Genomic DNA, 19882 nt, shown 5'->3' on the forward strand with positions numbered 1-19882 from the left:
AAGAGAATGGGTGCAGTGCACAATAGTCTTTTTGCTTTATTAAAAGCAGTGTTACAGTCTGAGGTCCAATTAAAGGGAACTTTTTGACTGGTAAGAGAGGTAAGAGGGGCTACAATATCTGAGAAATTCTTACAGAATCTTCTGTAAAATCCTATCATGCCTAGGAAACGTTGAAGAGATTTCCTATCATGAGGAACTGGATAATCTTTAATAGAAAGAACTTTAGCAAGTTTAGGTGCAACTTTACCACTACCTACTTCATGGCCTAGAAAAGTGACAGTGGCCTGTCCAAAGGAAGATTTAGATAAATTAACTGTTAAATGGGAACTCTTAAAGGTCTCAAACAGAGCCTTAAGTCTAATTAGGTGTTGATCCCAAGTATCAGACACCACAACAATATCATCTAGGTACGCTGCCGTGCCTTCAAGTCCTTTAATAGCCTGATGGATAAGTTTCTGGAATGAAGAGGGGGAATTTTTCATTCCGAAGGGTGTAACTGTGTATTGATAATGTCCTCCTGGAATTACGAAGGCAGAGATTTCCTTCGCCTTATCTGTCAAAGGTACCTGATAGTAGCCTTTAAGGAGATCTAATTTGGACACAAAAGTCGCCTTACCCACAAAGTCAATTACGTCATCCAGACGAGGAAGAGGGTAAGCATCTGTAATTGTGACCTCGTTCACCTTACGGTAGTCTGTACACATACGAAACCCTCCATCAGCCTTCTTCACAAGGATGCACGGTGAAGCCCATGGACTAGACGACTCCTCCACTAAACCATGCTTTAACAAAAATTCTACTTCCTGCTGAAGTAGCCTTTGCTTTTCAGGATTAGCTCTGTAGGGGGAGAGTTTAATTGGTTTAGAGTTTCCCACATCTACATCATGGTAACCTAACGTACATTTTTTCGGCACATCCGAAAAAATATTAGGATATGACTGTAGAAGCTCAGTTAAATTTGTTGCTTGCGTTTCAGATAATCTCTCCATTAAAGGGCTAGGATCCTTGAGGAGGACAGAATTTGAAAGTTTAATATTAATTTCAGAGATAGAGTGCAAAGAGTCAGAGTTGTCCTCAGAGGTAGAGGACAGAGTCATTACTGGGACTTTATCTGGTGTATGGAAGTACTTTAACTGATTAATGTGGTAAGTTTTAGATTTTGAGGTCTTATCAATGGGAGCTACCACATAATTTACATCAGATAATCTACTTACAATCTGCATAGGTCCCGTAAATCTAGCTTTCAAGGTGTGGCCAGGTATAGGTTCCTGCACCAACACCTTGTCTCCTGGATGGAAGGAGCGGAATTGTGCACTTCTGTCATACCTCTGTTTCATCTTGCTTTGAGCTGTCTTTAGGTTAGCCTTGGCTAACTGACGTGCCACCTGCAACCTTGAAGACGGATTGTAGAGTGTTGAACTAACATCTTCTCCCATCCATCCTTCTTTGAGCACCCGAAGAGGACCTCGTACATTGTGCCCAAAGATCAGCTCAAAAGGACTATACCCTGTAGACTCTTGCACCGTTTCTCGTACTGAGAACAGCAACAAAGGTAGTGATTCATCCCAGTCTGTAGGGAAGTGCATGCAAAAACTTCTCATCATTGTTTTTAATGTCTGGTGGAATCTTTCCAAGGCGCCTTGGGACTGAGGATGATAGGCAGTGGATAAGTTGTGGATTATCCCTAACCTAGTTAATACTTCCCTAAATGCTTTGGCAGTGAAGTTAGTACCTTGATCACTTTGAATAGTTTTAGGAATGCCAAAACAAGAAATGAATTTTGTTAAAGCTTTGAGAATAGCTTTAGTATTAATACTACGCATGGGAATTGCTTCAGGGTATCTGGTTACTTTATCCATAATCGTAAATAAATACTGATTTCCAGATTTTGACCTAGGTAGTGGACCTACACAATCTATAATTAAATCTGCAAAAGGTTCTCCATCAGCAGGTATAGGTTGGAGAGGTGCAGGTTTAATGGAATGTCCAGGTTTTCCAACTTGCTGACATTCTCGGCAACACCTAATATGATTCTTCACATCTTTCTTTAATTTTGGCCAATAAAATTCTTTTGTGATTCTATACAAGGTTTTTGTAATTCCTAAGTGACCTCCTAATGACGTATTATGAGCTATATTTAATATTTGAGGTCTATACTTTGTTGGAACCACTAACCTGTTAAACAATTGCTGGCCCTCTATCTCCTTACCAGTCTCAGTGCAGATCAAATAATTGTTTTTAACTTCATACTTGACCGGATGACCCAAAGAGGATTTACCCATGGCTGCCTCAAAAGCGAATTTTAAAGAAGGGTCCTTTCGTTGTTCCTCCCGGAAGGACAGTCCCTCGGGCATGGAAACAGAGACATCTGGCAATCCTGCAACCTGGGAATAGGAAGGCTTGATCGGGGTCTGTTCACTTGATTTACGAGGCTCCGGCCGGTGTGCCTCGTAAAACAACGTGGCTATTCCGAGATCGGAGTCGTCCAAGGATAGGTCAACGTTCTCTCCAGACAACCCTTGGGATGTTGCCCGAGTTATGGCCAACACCGGAGAAGAATTAATCATTATAGGTTCAGGACACGAACTAACAGTAGTAATGTTATTACCCAGTAATAACACTGCATCTTTCATGGGGAATCCTTTTGAGACACCTACAGTCAAGTACCCAGTGTAATATTTGCACTGTACATAAATTTTATGCAAAGGAACAGAATATATAGCTCCTCCAAATGCTTCCAATAAAACAGAGGAATTCAAAGAAGTATTCTCTGAAAGGGGTAATATTCCCTCTCTTACAAGTGAGCAATATGCTCCAGTATCTCTAAAGGTCTTTACCTTAGTTGTTTCTGAGTTTTCCTGAAGGGAAATAAGACTTTTGCAATAATAAGGGGCCATACCTTTTTCTACTTCTCTAGGGGACATGTTACTAGGGATATTAGAGATTTTCCCAATGGGTTGGGGTTTATGGGGGCAGTTGGAACTGATGTGACCTACTTTATTGCACCTGAAGCAGACGACAGGCTTGCCCTTTACTCCCTGTTGACGTTGCAAATGGTGTCGTTCTGGCTGGTGTCTCTCTGGATACTGTTGTCGAGATGCACCATGAGTAGTTTGCCTCTCCGCAGGTGGACCATATGTTGAGAAGCGTTGCTCACCAGGTGACTTGGTTGGCTGACGTAGACGTTCTCCCTCCGGCTGGCACTTCATTCTCCAAGGTTGACGATCTCTGCTGATGCCAGGCTGTTGAAAAGAGAGACGGGACCGCTCGGACAAGGAGCGGTTAGTTTCGAAGGTATCAGCCAACCTGGCTGCCTCCAATGTAGTGGTTAAGTCACGATCCTGCAGAAAGACTCGAACCTCTGGTCCCACAGACTCCAGCAGGTTATCAATCAGAATAAGCTGCACCAGCTCCTCAAAGGTAGAGACACCACTTCCTTTATACCAGCTGGTAAAAGCTTTGGTTTGCTGTCTCACAAAGTCGACTAGGGATTGACCAAGCTGTCATCTGCCCAATTTGAAACTCTTGCGGTATTTGGCTGGGATACACGTATATGCTCCCAACACTGTGGTCTTCACTACTTGATAATCAGAAAATTCAACGTCATTTAATACTGACGTGAATTCTTGTGCCTTACCCAATAATGCTGTATGAACCAACGATGCCCAATGCTGTTCCGGACACCTCAAGACTCGAGCCTGATTTTCGAAGCTTTCGAAAAATTGCTCTGGTTCGGCCTCATTGAAGCGGGGAACAAACTGTACTGCTTTCTGTAAACTAAAATTATTTACAGAATGCGAAAACTGCCTCCTTTCTCTTTCCCTATCAAATTCTTCCCTTGCGAATGCTCTCTGTTCCCTAGTTTGCTCAAGATTGATTTTTGCCAGCTCAAGTGCCAACGACGCTGATTCACCCTGAGACAACCCAGCTGCACTATACTGACCATTTTGCTCCGTAGGTGTATCATCTTCCTCCTGCGAGAACATAGTAGCTTTTGCCCTAGCTCCCGTAGAGGGAGGAGTCTGATGTGCCATCTCTTCTTCTATAAGTTTGTCAGCAATCAGTGAACGCAGTTGTGCAGCTGTGAGAGTGCGTTTGTATGTAATGCCAATGGAACGAGCAATTTGCCAACAACGCTGTAGGGACAATTTAGGTAGGTTATGCAAAGTATATGCCGACACCAGACGTCTGACTCGTCTAGGTGGCATAAGTTATTCGCTATGCACAGTACGATTGCAGAATACCCCAACGTAACACGTTAATTTGCAGAACACGCTTAGCTATGCACAGTACGATTGCAGAATACGCATACAAGCAAAGCTGACTGCAAAATTCTCCACACCGAACAGGCTAGTAACAACTGACACGCAAAATTTGTAAAGGAATGCCAGACAGCAAGCTGCACAATGTTCCTGCTACGAGCTTCACCCTAAGCTCAACCGTTTCTCTAAGTCCAGCTCAACTCTCGGACAGGCTACCCATATTACAACCCAGGATTCCAAATGGCCTGTTACCCCGGGTGTAATGGGAGCAAATAAACACAGTAGAAAAAGTTTAGACTTATATTATCCTTCACCAATTTATAACAGCAATATGTACACTATGTACAGTGATAAGTATAGTGCACTCCACGGTAAGCAAAGCAGAAATAGAAGCCACAAGATAGCAGACCGTGCTTCAACCAGCTCTAGAATGGGAATGACAAGGGCAGACAGGAGAGCGGTACCCACATAACCTCTGCGATTGCCAAAACCATCTTCTTATTGGCTAGAACCTGGTCACTAGTTGAACGACGGGGCCCCATCATCAACTCTTAGCAACCTGGTTCGCTGGTTGGGGGAGATAGCCTGTAAATGAGGGTGTGTACATGCGCCGAATAAAGGTTACGTACTCTTTGCATGCCACAGCGGTATATATTAGTTCTAGCATGTGTATGATAGCATCATTTGTGCTTTTATTATTCCTGAATCCAAACTGACAAGGGTTTAATATGTTGTGTGAGACGAGGTAGGAATAGATCCATCTATGAATTAATTTTTCAAAGATTTTAGAGAGAAGTGGTAAGTTAGATATTGGTCTATAGTTATTCAAGTCAGCTTGGTCACCTCCTTTGTGGATCGGAGTGACCCTCGCTATTTTGAGGATTGTTGGGAAGGTAGATGATTCAATGGATTTGTTAAAGAGCGTTGCAATAATTGGTGACAATACTTGAGAAGCTTTTTTGTACATAAAAGCAGGCAAGTTGTTTATGTCCCCTGCCTTGTTTTTAAGGGTGTTCATGATGAGCGTAACCTCTATGGGGTTGGTTGGAGCTAGGAATAGCATATTTGGGTAGGTACCTATGAGGTAGTCTGATGGACAGGTGTTTGCGCTTGGTATTTTGTTCGCTAGATTTTTTCCTGTGGTGGAGAAGAAAACATTGAGTCTGTTCGCTGTTTCAGTAGGTGTGAGTAGGGGTTCATCTGATTTTGTTAGTTTGATTGTTTTGTTTTTGGATAACTTTTTAGTTCTAAGAATTTCAGATAGAGTTTTCCAGTTTTTTTTTTCATATTACCTTTGATACCAGATGACAATATATTCCTCATTTTAAGTGGGTGTCCTACATTTAGAAAACAATGTACGGTTAGATGGGACCACACAGTGCATCATGGGTAACAATGACTTGTCAGGGCATGTCAACAGGACATGTCAACAATCTGTTGGGTAGTGATCTGTTATGCTAGCTATAATTATTCCTGATTTAACTGAGGCATTTATGTTTGTTCTAATTTTATCAAGTGTAGAAACCATTGTATCAGTGATTCTTGTAGGTTTAGTAATTGCGAGAATTTATATATATATATATAATTTATATATAATTTATATATATGTTGTGATGGTATTGATAGATTATAATTAAATGAAGTTCATAAATTTTAATTTGGAAATAGATGAATACTGTAGCTAGCTTGTAAAAGAAGTGGAGATAAATGGTATAAAGCGGAAAAGGAGACAGATTCAGTATAATGCAATCCTTTATTGACAACGTTTTGCCCACACATTGGGCTTATCAAGTCACAAACAAATCTATCTAGGCAGAGAGGATGTGCATATATATATGAGGAACATAATGCTGTGAAGGGTCAAGTGAGGAATGCTGAAATTGATGGCTGAGAAGAGATTGGATTTCAGAAGGACCTGCCAGGCATGGGCCAGTAGGCTTGTTGTTTGAAAGATAATAATGAAGTTTCCCACAACCATTAACTACAGAGATGCAAGGCTCGTGTCCAGGGAAGAAGACACCCAGAAATGCAGGATCTTGGAATCATCACTCGTCTGCATATCCAATAATTTCAGCCAAAACAATGGCTTTTACAAGGAAACTTCATTGTTATCCTACAGTGCATCAGGCCTGCTGGCCCATGCTGGGCAGGTCTTTCTCAAATATAACCTCTTCTAAGCCATCAGTGTCAGTATTCCTATTTCAGCATTCCTCTATATATATGCACATCCTCTTTCCCCAGGAAGATCTTTGACTTGATAAAGCCCACTGTTTAGGCAAAACATTGTTATTAAAAGAAAGCCTATGATTTTAGGTAAAGAATGTAAATCACAAATTTAGAAATTAGGTAATAAATAGGTCATTCAAGGAGGGAAGGGGAGTGCCTCAATGTCAGTAAAAGACTTGACCAGGAATTGGAGCTCCCTGACTCTTGAGAGTAGCTCCTGATTATCTCTTACTTAGGCATTGTATGACCCTGTAAGTTTAGCACATCTTCATAATGTGAAAATAATGCGTAGAACGTTGAAGAGAAGATGAGTACCAAGTCAATTAATTTTCTGTAGAATAGCATATTATAAAACTTTGTGCAGTTGAACCCCCAGATTCATGAGCTTTGTAATTCATTATACAGTGTTGTTTATGATTGATTTGGAAAAAGTGATATTATTGACCTACTTTATAGAAAGCTCCTAGTTATGCAACCTTAAAATAAACTTTTAACTTCTACTGGAATTTTTTTCAAGAACAAGTTGTTGAAAGTTTTAATAAAGCCATTTTCTATAACTTGTGGAGGTTATTATGAATGTTGGTCAAATACAGACCAGAAGGGTCAGAATGCCAGATTCATATCTCAAAATCTTATTGACAGACTTTCAAAAGATCATTGCCTCCATCAGCTCAGTGTAAGTTAAGTAATAAAATGACTGATAAATAATCTAAATGTCATTTTTTTTATTTGACATTTACATAGAATTCACATGAAGAGAATTATTCAAATGTTAAAATAGGTTTCCTACCATTTGTTTTCATGTGGGTGAGTAATAATAGAAGTGTTGTGAAGCAAGAACAAATGTAATGGCAAGAAGAATGTGAGAAAGCCCTCATGGCATTATTTGACAGAAATAGTTATTGAAGGTACACCTTAAATAAGCATTTCTGTAGTACTTATCTAAACAGGACAGAACTTAAATTGTAATTAGAAATAATGAAACCCAGGTAATGAATCTGGAAAAAAGTCAGTATAACATTTCTGTGGTTTGGCAGTCAAACTATGATATCTTAATGTTTGTAAAACCTGATAGTGTCTTATAGTATTTATGAGGAATTTTAACATTGCTTCTATTTGTTTACACTTGACAAAGTTGACATGTACACTGATTCAACAATTGCAGAATGAATGAGAACTTGTGAACTACTAACAGATAGTGAGAAAGACTATGTTTGCAGAGTAAGCTTTCATCCAGGACTTGAGTTTTATTAAGTCTTTCTTTCTTTCAACACACCGGCCATATCCCACCAAGGCAGGGTGGCCTAAAAAGAAAAACAAAAGTTTCTCTTTTAAATTTAGTAATTTATACGGGAGAAGGGGTTACTAGCCCCTTGCTCCCGACATTTTAGTCGCCTCTTACAACACGCATGGCTTACAAAGGAAGAATTCTGTTCCACTTCCCCTTGGAGATAAGAGGAAATAAACAAGAACAAGAACTAGAAAGAAAATAGAAGAATACCTAGAGGGGTGTGTATATATATGCTTGTACATGTATGTGTAGTGTGACCTAAGTGCAAGTAGAAGTAACAAGACATACCTGAAATCTTGCATGTTTATGAGACAGACAAAAGACACCAGCAATCCTACCATCATGCAAAACAATTACAGGTTTTCGTTGTACACTCACTTGGCAGGACGGTAGTACCTCCCTGGGCGGTTGCTGTTTACCAACCTACTACCTAGGTTTTATTAAGTACAGTACGTATAGAAGTCCAGTCCTGGATAGAACATTTTAGCAAGGTTTCTCTGTAAGCATAGTAAAACATTTGTTCATCTAATGAAAACTCCAGCACTTAGGATGTACATGTTTATAGCTGAAGATCAGGGGCCTTAAAAATTGACCTCTTGTACTTATTTGTCCCTACAGAGGTTCAAATATATTCTAAAGCTACAACACTACAGCTTATATACATATTCTAAATATAACTGTAATATTTTCTTACCAGGAAGAGCCTGATGGTCATGACTGGTATTGTTTTGAATGTCATAAAGGTGGAGATGTTGTCTGCTGTTCAAAGTGCTACCGTGTGTTCCACGAGATGTGCATCAATGTGGAAGACCATCCTTATGACAATGAACCATTTGTCTGTGTAGTGTGCAAGGTAATGTTTTACACCCACTCTCCATCTTTCCCAGCAAAAGAGTTTAATTCTACAATGCTTTACGTCACTCCATACAAATATAATCTTAAGAAAATGAATAATAATATAAGGTCTTAATAAGAATACTGTACTATAAATTGTATTTAGATTTAGTACATGTTATGCTCAGGGTTTATGTAGCCAGTTACTGTAAAACGATAAAATACAGTGGGACCTCAGCTTATGAACACCCCACCATGCAAATTTTTCAGGATACGAACCGTTGTTCGGTCAGTTTTTTGCTTCTGGATACGAACAGAATTTCAGGATGCATACTTCCCCCTCAAGGGAGGTTTCTTAACCCTTTCAGGGTTGGTGCCATACTAGTACGGCTTGCACGCCATGGTTGGTGCCGTACTAGTACTCGTAAATTCTAGCGCCTTCAAATCTAACGAGAGATAGCTGGTAGGCCTACATATGAAAGAATGGATCTATGTGGTCAGTGTGCACAGTATAAAAAAAATCCTGCAGCACACAGTACATAATGAGAAAAAAAAAACTGTCTGTGTTTTTGGTTTAAAACAGCAACTTTGCAGTGTATTTTCATATGCTATTTATGATTGTATTCTAGTTTTCCTGGTCTCATTTTATAGAATGGAAGACATATTATGGAAATTGAGATGATTTTTATTGGTTTCACAATGAAAAGTACCTTGAAATTGAGCTCAAAGTAGTAGAAATGTTTGATTTTTGCCAAAGTTCAAAAGTAAATCAACCCATGGGTCCAAAACACGTCAACTGGTGAGTCTAATATTCTTTTACAAGTGCGCTGATATTATTTATACCATTTCTACACTAATGCAGTAGTCTGCATATCAGTAAATCTTCTATTTTTGGTGAGAATAAAAATTCGAAGTGGAAAACAAAAGAAATGTAACAGAGGCCTGGGGATGTGACTAATGAATAGAGGAAAAGATATTTTAGTGCCAGGAATGTCTGTCTTGTTTATTCTGGACCCTATTTGGAAATTGGCATCTTCTGAAATTTGTGTGAAATTGTCAAAATTGCCAATTTCAGACCACTTTATTGGATAGTTGAAGTCAGTAAATGGGTGGTTTCTTGTACTCATTCGATAGAAAAAATGGAGTTCTAACAAAATAGTTATGATTTTTGTTGACTGGTACATTGGAATTGGCCGAAAATAGGGCGAAATCGCTGATGCGTTAACATCGTTGAGACCGCTAACTTCGCGAGAGCATAATTCCGTAAGTTTTCCATCAAATTTCATACTTTTGGTGTCATTATGATCGGGAAAAGATTCTCTATCATTTCACAAGAATTTTTTTTTTTTTTTTTAAATTTCCGACCCTGAGAACAAGTTTAGGAGAGGGCCTACCAACCCTGAAAGGGCTGAATAAATAAATAAATAAATTATTTATTTATTTCTTTGCAAAGGTTACAATATGTGTTTACTTATCAAAATATGATTGCAGCAAAGACAGCCACTATCATGCCGAGGCATTTTGGGCATGAAGCAGTGTAAAAAGAAAGCAAATGAAAGAGTGGGTGAGATGTTATCAACAAATTTTGTTGAAATTAAGAAAAAGTTTTGGAGTGAGATTAACAAGTTAAGGAAGCCTAGAGAGCAAATGGATTTGTCAGTTAAAAATAGAAGAGGAGAGTTATTAAATGGAGAGTTAGAGGTATTGGGAAGATGGAAGGAATATTTTGAGGAATTGTTAAATGTTGATGAAGATAGGGAAGCTGTGATTTCGTGTATAGGGCAAGGAGGAATAACATCTTGTAGGAGTGAGGAAGAGCCAGTTGTGAGTGGGGGGGAAGTTCGTGAGGCAGTAGGTAAAATGAAAGGGGGTAAGGCAGCCGGGATTGATGGGATAAAGATAGAAATGTTAAAAGCAGGTGGGGATACAGTTTTGGAGTGGTTGGTGCAATTATTTAATAAATGTATGGAAGAGGGTAAGGTACCTAGGGATTGGCAGAGAGCATGCATAGTTCCTTTGTATAAAGGCAACGGGGACAAAAGAGAGTGCAAAAATTATAGGGGAATAAGTCTGTTGAGTATACCTGGTAAAGTGTATGGTAGAGTTATTATTGAAAGAATTAAGAGTAAGACGGAGAATAGGATAGCAGATGAACAAGGAGGCTTTAGGAAAGGTAGGAGATGTGTGGACCAGGTGTTTACAGTGAAACATATAAGTGAACAGTATTTCTGCATAATATTTACACCACACATTGCCCTTAGACAGGACATCTCCACTGCCTCTAACCGCCTCCTCGCTGCAGCATTTACAACCCAAGCTTCACACCCATATAAGCTTGTTGGTACTACTATACTTTCATACATTCCCTTCTTTGCCTCCATAGATAACGTTTTTTGTCTTCACATATACCTCAATGCACCACTCACCTTTTTTTACGTACTAAGTATAATAATAATAATAATACAATATAATAGGAAGGAGGGGTAGGGGTCGTCCTCGAAAGGGTTGGAGAGAGGGGGTAAAGGAGGTTTTGTGGGCAAGGGGCTTAGACTTCCAGCAAGCGTGCGTGAGCGAGTTAGATAGGAGTGAATGGAGACAAATTGATACTTGGGACCTGACTATCTGTTGGAGTGTGAGTAGGGTAATATTTAGTGAAGGGATTCAGGGAAACCGGTTATTTTCATATAGTCGGACTTGAGTCCTGGAAATGGGAAGTACAATGCCTGCACTTTAAAGGAGGGGTTTGGGATATTGGCAGTTTGGAGGGATATGTTTTGTATCTTTATACGTATATGCTTCTAAACTGTTGTATTCTGAGCACCTCTGCAAAAACAGTGATAATGTGTGAGTGTGGTGAAAGTGTTGAATGATGATGAAAGTATTTTCTTTTTGGGGATTTTCTTTCTTTTTTGGGTCACCCTGCCTCGGTGGGAGACGGCCGACTTGTTGAAAAAAAAAAATAGTAATAATAATGTGTTGTCATTTTTAGACATTATTTGTATTTTTTTTTTTTCATATTTTTGTGCCAAATGCTTCAGAATAGAAATTGGTAACCCTCCGGGTGGCTGTAGGTACAGCTTCTACGACCACGGCTATCTCAGTGCCAACCAAGGGTCAAAAGAAAGATGAGGTGTGCCACTCTGAGTGACTGCAGCAAACCCTTGGGATGCGTAATTTTGTCTTATATTGTACAAATTTCTTACGCAATTCCTTGCCCAAAGAGACAGTATTTGTGTACAATCAGCAAGAAGATCAGGAAGCGATTAGAAATTAAGAAAAAACTAGAGAAACGAAGAAGGCAGCAGTATAGAGTGGGGTAGCTGACCACCACGACCACCACCGCCACTGTGGCTGCCACCACCACCACCACTGTGGATGCCGCCACCACCACCACTGTGGCCACAGTGATCATGTCTTCACCTATATATACATCTGTCTTCACCACACCTGTGGTTACATATGTGACAACCTCACCACTAATCATAGATAAACACAAGCTATGTGTGGGATTATGGACTGGGAAGATACTCGAGTGGGAGAGTAAACGGCGGATGCTTTCTGCCGCTGCCGGTGTCGCCATCACTTGCCATATTATGGCCTATTTTATTCATCCTAGAGTATATATCATGTTTCTATTCTATTAATAATGTTTATTATGTCATATTAGATGAATTGTGATAGATAACTAAGCCATAGAGTTGACTAACGAAATCGTAATGACACGATTGCTGGAGTTTCGTCTGTAAAAACTTGCATTTGTGGTCACAGTGGTGCCTATGCTAACCTTCCTATGGTGTAGAAATATACCTAGTTGGACGAATCTTATTGTGGCTAGCTGGCCCAGTGGCTAACGCGACGGTCTGGAGTTTTGAGACTCTCTGATCGCGGGTTCTATCCCCGTCCGTGGTATGGTTTCCATAGAGTTGATATTAGCATTATTTTGTCATGCCTCCTGAGAGGCTGGAACGAATTAATTGCATTTAAATTGCTTTAAATGAGGAAAATTGACTCAGCATATGAACAACTCAGGATACGAACAAGGTCACGGAATAGATTAAATTCGTAAGCTGAGGTTCCACTGTACTTATAGACTACTTAAGGCTAGACAGGTGAAAAATAGTGTTTACCAATGTTTTACTGATATTGGCAGCCTTTTGAAGTTTCTCCTTACTGTTAGTATTATTATTAATATATTGTATTATCATTATTATTATTATTATAATTATTGTTATTACTATTAGTAGTAGTAGTATGTACATGGTGAAGGGCCCTTGATCTAGGGAATTGGATCTGTTTTCCACTTCCCTAAATTAAGCCTGAATACAGTAGGGTCCCACTTAACCCTTTCAGGGTTTCGGCCGTACTAGTACGGCTTACACACCAGGGTTTTTGACATACTAGTACACCTAAATTCTAGCACCCTCAAATCTAGTGAGAGAAAGCTGGTAGGCCTACATATGAAAGAATGGGTCTATGTGGTCAGTGTGCATGGTATAAAAAAGTCCTGCAGCACACAGTGCATAATGAGAAAAAAAAACTTTGACCATGTTTTTGGATTGAAACAGCGACTTTGCACTGTATTTTCATATGGTATTTATTGTTGTATTCTAGTTTTCCTGGTCTCATTTTATAGAATGGAAGACATATTACAGAAATTGAGATGATTTTGACTGGTTTTACAAAGAAAAGTACCTTGAAATTGAGCTCAAAGTAGCAGAAATGTTCGATTTTTACCAAAGTTCAAAAGTAAACAAATCATGCTATGTGTCCAATACACGTCAACTGGTGAGTCTAATATTCTTTCACAAATGCGCTTATATTATTTATACCATTTCTACAGTAATGGAGTAGTCTGCATAACAGTAAATCTTCTATTTTTTTGTGAGAATAAAAGTTCAAAGTGGAAAGCAAAAGAATGTAAGAGGGGCGTGGGGATGTGACTGATGAACAGAGGAAATATTATTTTAGTGCCAGGAATGTCTTTCTTGTTTATTCTGGACCCTATTCGGAAACTGGCATCTTTTGAAATTTGTGTGAAATTGGCAAAATTGCTAAATTCTGACCACTGTATTGGATAATTGAAATCAGTAAATGGGTGGTTTCTTGTACTCATTCGATAGAAAAAATGGAGTTCTAGTGAAATAGTTATGATTTTTGTCAACAAGTACACTGGAATTGGCCAAAAATATGGCTCAAAATGGGCAAAATCTCTGATGCGTAAACATCGTCGAGACCGCTAACTTTGCGAGAGCATAATTCCGTAAGTTTTCCATCAAATTTCATACTTTTGGTGTCATTATGATCGATAAAAGATTCTCTATCTTTTCACAAGAAAAAAATAATATTTTTTTTTTTTTGAAATTTGGCCGACCCTGAAAACAAGTCTCTGAGAGGGCCTGTCGACCCTGAAAGGGTTAATCGACAGGTTTGGTTCCAGGCCATTGCCGGAAAGCAGACTTCGCCGGAAAGCAGAACTCCATTTTTCCATTTATAAATGCATATCAATGCCAGATAACAAGTATACACTAACATATATTAAGTTAGCAATAGAACTAGGCATTAAAAGGTAAAATACACACAGAGTACACTCATTATTTACCTCAAAATATTTGTAGTCTTAATGTAGGGCAAAAGGTGAGTAGTATTTACTTTAAGAAGTCAGGTGTGGTAGCCCTCCTGGTCACCGCACCCACACATACTGTACTATGATGCTTAACCCGTAAACGGTCCAAACGTATATATGTATACGTTTTTTCAACATTTGAAAGTATGTAAAAAAAGTAGATCTTTTTGTTTTTTTACATTTGAAAATGTGTAAAAAAACTTTGATCTACTTTTTTTTTTGTTATATTTGAAAATATGTAAAAAAACGTAGATCTACTTTTGTAGCACTACACATGTGAACGTAGATCTGCTTGGACCGTTTACGGGTTAAAGCTCCCTAGAGAGATAAAATGCATATACAGTACATGCATTACTTACCTTAAAATATTTGTAGTCTTAATGGTCTTAATGTAGGGTGAGAGGTAAAAAGTATTTATTTGTAGGAAGTCATGTGGGAGGTATGGCATCCTGCCTGGCCACTGGCACTTATACCTACTATGGCATTAAGCCCCCTAGAGTGATAAAATGCATATATAGTATACTCATTAATCACCCTAAAATATTTGTAGTCTTAATGTAGGGTGAGAGGTGAGTTTTATTTGTATGAAGTCAGGTTTGGGAAGTATGGGTAGCTAGGAAGGGCAGCCCTTCCCACCCCACCCACATGTAATGTAAACAATCCAGACAAATGCATCTGGTTTTCGTCACTTTACATTGTGTACAAGTTGTCTCCACGTTGATACAGTAGAATAAATAAAGAGAAACACTCCCATTTTCATATAACATCATTTTTAGAAGAAATGACACCCTGAGTGTAGGCATAAGAGAGGAATAATTTTCTAGTTACCCCCAGTAATATTATAGTGTACACATTTTCTCTGATGTTGGACTACAAGTTGCCTGGCTACCACAAGTCCTACAAGTTGCCTGGCTACCACAAGTCCTACAAATTGCCTGGCTATCACAAGTCCTACACATTGCCTGGCTGCCACAAGTCCTACAAGTTGCCTGGCTACCACAAGTTCTACAAGTTGCCTGGCTACCACAAGTCCTACAAGTTGCCTGGCTACCACAAGTCCTGCAAATTGCCTGGCCACCATTGTAGGATGGGTATGGGGTGCATAATAAAGATATTAAACTAACACCACAAGTTCTCTGGCTGCCACAAGTCCTACAAGTTGCCTGGTTACCACAAGTCCTACAAGTTGCCTGGCTAGCACAAGTCCTACAAGTTGCCTGGCTAGCACAAGTCCTACAAGTTGCCTGGCTAGCACAAGTCCTACAAGTTGCCTGGCTACCACAAGTCCTACAAGTTCCCTGGCTACCACAAGTCCTACAAGTCGCCTGGCTACCACAAGTCCTACAAGTTGCGTGGCTACCACAAGTCCTACAAGTTGCATGGCTACCACAAGTCCTACAAGTCACCTGGCTACCACATCTCATCTTTCTTTCTTTCAACACATCGGATGTATCCCACTGTGGCCGGGTGGCCCAAAAGGAAAAACGAAAGTTTCTCCTTTTACATTTACTAATATATACAGGAGAAGAGGTTACTAGCCCCTTGCTCCCGGCATTTTAGTCGCCTCTTACAACACGCATGGCTTATGGAGGAAGAATTCTGTTCCACTTCCCCAAGTGATAGAAAGAAAATAGAAGAAAACCCAGACGAGTGTGTATATATATGCTTGTACATGTATGTGTAGTGTGACCTAAGTGTAAGTAGAAGTAACAAGATGTACCTGAAATCTTGCATGTTCATGAGACAAAAAAGACACTAGCAATCCTACCATCATGTAAAACAATTACAGGCTTTCGTTTTACACTCACTTGGCAGGACGGTAGTACCTCCCTGGGCGGTTGCTGTCTACCAACCTACTACCACAAACCACATCTCATATTTATGTTAATTTATTCTACTGTGGGGTGTATTTAGATAGATTAAGCAAAATGTCTGTATTAACGTTTTATACGATATTTAATGCTCCTTAATGATTATTATTGTGTTATTATTATTTTTTTTTTTTAACAAGTTGGCCGTCTCCCACCGAGGCAGGGTGACCCAAAAAAGAAAGAAAATCCCCGAAAAGAAAATGCTTTCATCATCATTCAACACTTTCACCACACTCACACATAATCACTGTTTTTGCAGAGGTGCTCAGAATACAACAGTTTAGAAGCATATACGTATAAAGATACACAACATATCCCTCCAAACTGCCAATATCCCAAACCCCTCCTTTAAAGTGCAGGCATTGTACTTCCCATTTCCAGGACTCAAGTCCGACTATATGAAAATAACCGGTTTCCCTGAATTTTTTTTTTTTTTTTTTTTTTTCAACAAGTCGGCCGTCTCCCACCGAGGCAGGGTGACCCAAAAAAGAAAGAAAATCCCCAAAAAGAAAATACTTTCATCATCATTCAACACTTTCACCACACTCGCACATTATCACTGTTTTTGCAGAGGTGCTCAGAATACAACAGTCTAGAAGCATAAACATATAAAGATACACAACATATCCCTCCAAACTGCCAATATCCCAAACCCCTCCTTTAAAGTGCAGGCATTGTACTTCCCATTTCCAGGACTCAAGTCCGACTATATGAAAATAACCGGTTTCCCTGAATCCCTTCACTAAATATTACCCTGCTCACACTCCAACAGATCGTCAGGTCCCAAGTACCATTCGTCTCCATTCACTCCTATCTAAAACGCTCACGCACGCTTGCTGGAAGTCCAAGCCCCTTACCCACAAAACCTCCTTTACCCCCTCTCTCCAACCCTTTCGAGGACGACCCCTACCCCGCCTTCCTTCCCCTATAGATTTATATGCTTTCCATGTCATTCTACTGTGATCCATTCTCTCTAAATGACCAAACCACCTCAACAACCCCTCTTCTGCCCTCTGACTAATACTTTTATTAACTCCACACCTTCTCCTAATTTCCACACTCCGAATTTTCTGCATAATATTTACACCACACATTGCCCTTAAACAGGACATCTCCGCTGCCTCCAACCGTCTCCTCGCTGCTGCATTTACCACCCAAGCTTCACACCCATATAAGAGTGTTGGTACTACTATACTTTCATACATTCCCTTCTTTGCCTCCATAGATAACGTTTTTTGACTCCACATATACCTCAACGCACCACTCACCTTTTTTCCCTCATCAATTCTATGATTAACCTCATCCTTCATAAATCCATCCGCCGACACGTCAACTCCCAAGTATCTGAAAACATTCACTTCTTCCATACTCCTCCTTCCCAATTTGATATCCAATTTTTCTTTATCTAAATCATTTGACACCCTCATCACCTTACTCTTTTCTATGTTCACTTTCAACTTTCTACCTTTACACACATTCCCAAACTCATCCACTAACCTTTGCAATTTTTCTTTAGAATCTCCCATAAGCACAGTATCATCAGCAAAAAGTAACTGTGTCAATTCCCATTTTGAATTTGATTCCCCATAATTTAATCCCACCCCTCTCCCAAACACCCTAGCATTTACTTCCTTTACAACCCCATCTATAAATATATTAAACAACCATGGTGACATTACACATCCCTGTCTAAGACCTACTTTTACCGGGAAGTAGTCTCCCTCTCTTCTACACACCCTAACCTGAGCCTCACTATCCTCATAAAAACTCTTTACAGCATTTAATAACTTACCACCTATTCCATATACTTGCAACATCTGCCACATTGCTCCTCTATCCACTCTATCATATGCCTTTTCTAAATCCATAAATGCAATAAAAACTTCCCTATCTTTATCTAAATACTGTTCACATATATGCTTCAATGTAAACACCTGATCTACACATCCCCTACCCACTCTAAAACCTCCTTGCTCATCCGCAATCCTACATTCTGTCTTACCTCTAATTCTTTCAATTATAACCCTACTGTACACTTTTCCTGGTATACTCAGTAAGCTTATTCCTCTATAATTTTTACAGTCTCTTTTGTCCCCTTTCCCTTTATATAAAGGGACTATACATGCTCTCTGCCAATCCCTAGGTACCTTCCCCTCTTTCATACATTTATTAAACAAAAGTACCAACCACTCCAACACTATATCCCCCCCTGCTTTTAACATTTCTGTCATGATCCCATCAGTTCCAGCTGCTTTACCCCCTTTCATTTTACATAATGCCTCACGTACCTCCCCCACACTTACATTCTGCTCTTCTTCACTCCTAAAAGATGGTATACCTCCCTGACCAGTGCATGAAATTACTGCCTCTGTTTCTTCCTTAACATTTAAAAGTTCCTCAAAATATTCTCGCCATCTACCCAATACCTCCATCTCCCCATCTACTAACTCCCCTACTCTGTTTTTAACTGACAAATCCATATTTTCCCTAGGCTTTCTTAACTTGTTTAACTCACTCCAAAATTTTTTCTTATTTTCATTAAAATTTCTTGACAGTGCCTCTCCCACTCTATCATCTGCTCTCCTTTTGCACTCTCTCACCACTCTCTTTACCTTTCTTTTACTCTCCATATACTCTGCTCTTCTTATAACACTTCTGCTTTGTAAAAACCTCTCATAAGCTACCTTTTTCTCTTTTATCACACCCTTTACTTCATCATTCCACCAATCACTCCTCTTTCCTCCTGCCCCCACCCTCCTATAACCACAAACTTCTGCCCCACATTCTAATACTGCATTTTTAAAACTATTCCAACCCTCTTCAACCCCCCCACTACTCATCTTTGCACTAGCCCACCTTTCTGCCAATAGTCGCTTATATCTCACCCGAACTTCCTCCTCCCTTAGTTTATACACTTTCACTTCCCTCTTACTTGTTGTTGCCACCTTCCTCTTTTCCCATCTACCTCTTACTCTAACTGTAGCTACAACTAAATAATGATCCGATATATCAGTTGCCCCTCTATAAACATGTACATCCTGGAGCCTACCCATCAACCTTTTATCCACCAATACATAATCTAATAAACTACTTTCATTACGTGCTACATCATACCTTGTATATTTATTTATCCTCTTTTTCATAAAATATGTATTACTTATTACCAAATTTCTTTCTACACATAGCTCAATTAAAGGCTCCCCATTTACATTTACCCCTGGCACCCCAAATTTACCTACTACTCCCTCCATAACATTTTTACCCACTTTAGCATTAAAATCCCCAACCACCATTACTCTCACACTTGATTCAAAACTCCCCACGCATTCACTCAACATTTCCCAAAATCTCTCTCTCTCCTCTACACTTCTCTCTTCTCCAGGTGCATACACGCTTATTATAACCCACTTTTCACATCCAATCTTTATTTTACTCCACATAATCCTTGAATTAATACATTTATAGTCCCTCTTTTCCTGCCATAGCTTATCCTTCAACATTATTGCTACTCCTTCTTTAGCTCTAACTCTATTTGAAACCCCTGACCTAATCCCATTTATTCCTCTCCACTGAAACTCTCCCACCCCCTTCAGCTTTGTTTCACTTAAAGCCAGGACATCCAGCTTCTTCTCATTCATAACATCCACAATCATCTCTTTCTTATCATCTGCACAACATCCACGCACATTCAGACTTCCCACTTTGACAATTTTCTTCTTCTTATTCTTTTTAGTAATCTTTACAGGAAAAGGGGTTACTAGCCCATTGTTCCCGG

At 39.5% G+C, this 19882-nt stretch overlaps 1 protein-coding gene across 5 annotated transcripts in view; it reads left to right on the forward strand.

Moving 5' to 3' along the window:
- Positions 1 to 19882, forward strand: part of LOC128695942 (zinc finger MYND domain-containing protein 11) — a 208081-nt gene that overhangs the window by 73282 nt on the left and 114917 nt on the right. For all 5 annotated transcript variants that reach the window (XM_070093069.1, XM_070093070.1, XM_070093068.1 and 2 more), the window contains one exon: positions 8477 to 8632. In XM_070093069.1, coding sequence (XP_069949170.1) covers positions 8477 to 8632 — 156 coding nt within the window. The remainder of the gene's footprint in view (positions 1 to 8476; positions 8633 to 19882) is intronic.

Source organism: Cherax quadricarinatus, chromosome 41, assembly GCF_038502225.1.
Source record: "Cherax quadricarinatus isolate ZL_2023a chromosome 41, ASM3850222v1, whole genome shotgun sequence".
NCBI lineage: Eukaryota > Metazoa > Arthropoda > Malacostraca > Decapoda > Parastacidae > Cherax > Cherax quadricarinatus.